Below are 1,430 nucleotides of genomic sequence, written 5' to 3'. Positions count from 1 at the left end.
AAGCCAGCTCTTAACCAACGTGCCACTCGACCGGCCCTCCCAGAGACAATATTAACATCCAATTAATCTTTATAATAGGTGCTCATTATTTGTTGGTTCACTCTTCAATAGCCAAATAAGAGAAAAGCTGGAAAAATGTTTAAATTAACCGTATGACTTGAAACACTGTAAATCTACTAAGTAATATATTTACAAAAATTTAGTACTGATCACACAACTGAACAATGGATCCATAAATTAGTAGAAATGTACAAGTTTATTGTTAAATTCACAATTATAGGAATGATCTGTCCAAAGTAAAAAAATTCCAATATTCACTTAAAATATAAATATACACTGTAAATTGAGCTATTATACTGTCCATCATATTTTTTTTGTGTGCTTGTTATGAAAAATGTCCACTGTTGTTTCATGGCATGGTCTTAAATCAAAATCACAATATCCGAGGGAAAAATGACCCTAAAAAGAGAAGAAAAGTTTTTTTAACAATAAGGACCAAAGCCATGGTGTTAAAATGATACAAAAAGAGTGCTACCCACTTATAAAGCTATAGCCTACCTATGGTTTCTTTCTTTTTCTTTTTTAAATTAATTTCAGGTATATAAAACAAAGTAATAGTTACACATTTCACCCCTCACAAAGCGATAACCCCCCTCCTCTAATCTGTTGCCCCTCTGACATCATATATATCTATTACAATTCCATTGACTCTATTCCCTATATATACTCCATATCCTGTGACTATATATATTATAGGTGACATACAATATTATTCAGCTTCAGCTTCAGGTGTACAGTGCAGTCCTACCTGTGGTTTCTTGAAGTAATCTAGTCCCCTTCCAATTTTAATCATCCATCCATTGTTGAACCTATTGAAATTAGTATAAAGTATTATATTCCAGACATTTACATCAGACAGTTATCAAAGCTGGAGAGTAAAAAGTGTCAGCAAATCTTCCCCTAACAGAGAAAATCACTTCCTCGTGGCATGAGTTGAACCAAACCTGGGGTAACTCATGGGCTGTGTCTACAAGGAAAGAAAACGTCTACAGAAAATTAGTTGATTTGATTAGATAATAAAGAGTTTAACAATTACATTAAGACTTACTCTTGAATTTCAGCTTGCTGATACAACAAACTTTCCTGTTCTGCTAATAAGTGGTTTCAAAGTGAACTCAGACTGGGGTGGTGTTTCAGGGGTTCCACCGCCTAGAGATGGGGGATGTTTGCAAGAGCTCTCAATCCTAAGGTCTGCTTCAACACAGCAGCTGCATTTTCACCTGTTTTCATTTAGGTTGTGTTTAAGTTTTCATTAAAATGGAGGGTTCCAGGGCCAGCCGAGTGGCGCGATGGTTAAGAACTCGCTTGGGATGCCAGAGGGCCCCGGTTCGGATCCCACATATGAGGGCCAGTGACACTGCCCTCTACAG

At 36.6% G+C, this 1,430-nt stretch overlaps 1 protein-coding gene across 2 annotated transcripts in view; it reads right to left on the bottom strand.

Moving 5' to 3' along the window:
* Positions 1 to 237: 237 nt before the first annotated feature.
* The window catches only part of MITD1 (microtubule interacting and trafficking domain containing 1), a 27,479-nt gene continuing 26,286 nt past the window's right edge, over positions 238 to 1,430 (bottom strand). For both annotated transcript variants that reach the window (XM_019669233.1, XM_019669234.1), the window contains 2 exons: positions 809 to 869; positions 238 to 459 (listed from right to left, as the gene is read on the bottom strand). In XM_019669233.1, coding sequence (XP_019524778.1) covers positions 364 to 459; positions 809 to 869 — 157 coding nt within the window. In that variant the 3' untranslated portion in view covers positions 238 to 363. The remainder of the gene's footprint in view (positions 460 to 808; positions 870 to 1,430) is intronic.

The sequence above is a fragment of the Hipposideros armiger genome, unplaced genomic scaffold (genome assembly GCF_001890085.2).
Source record: "Hipposideros armiger isolate ML-2016 unplaced genomic scaffold, ASM189008v1 scaffold_550, whole genome shotgun sequence".
NCBI classification, from domain to species: Eukaryota; Metazoa; Chordata; class Mammalia; order Chiroptera; family Hipposideridae; genus Hipposideros; species Hipposideros armiger.
This window is presented reverse-complemented; position numbering and strand designations above follow the sequence as displayed.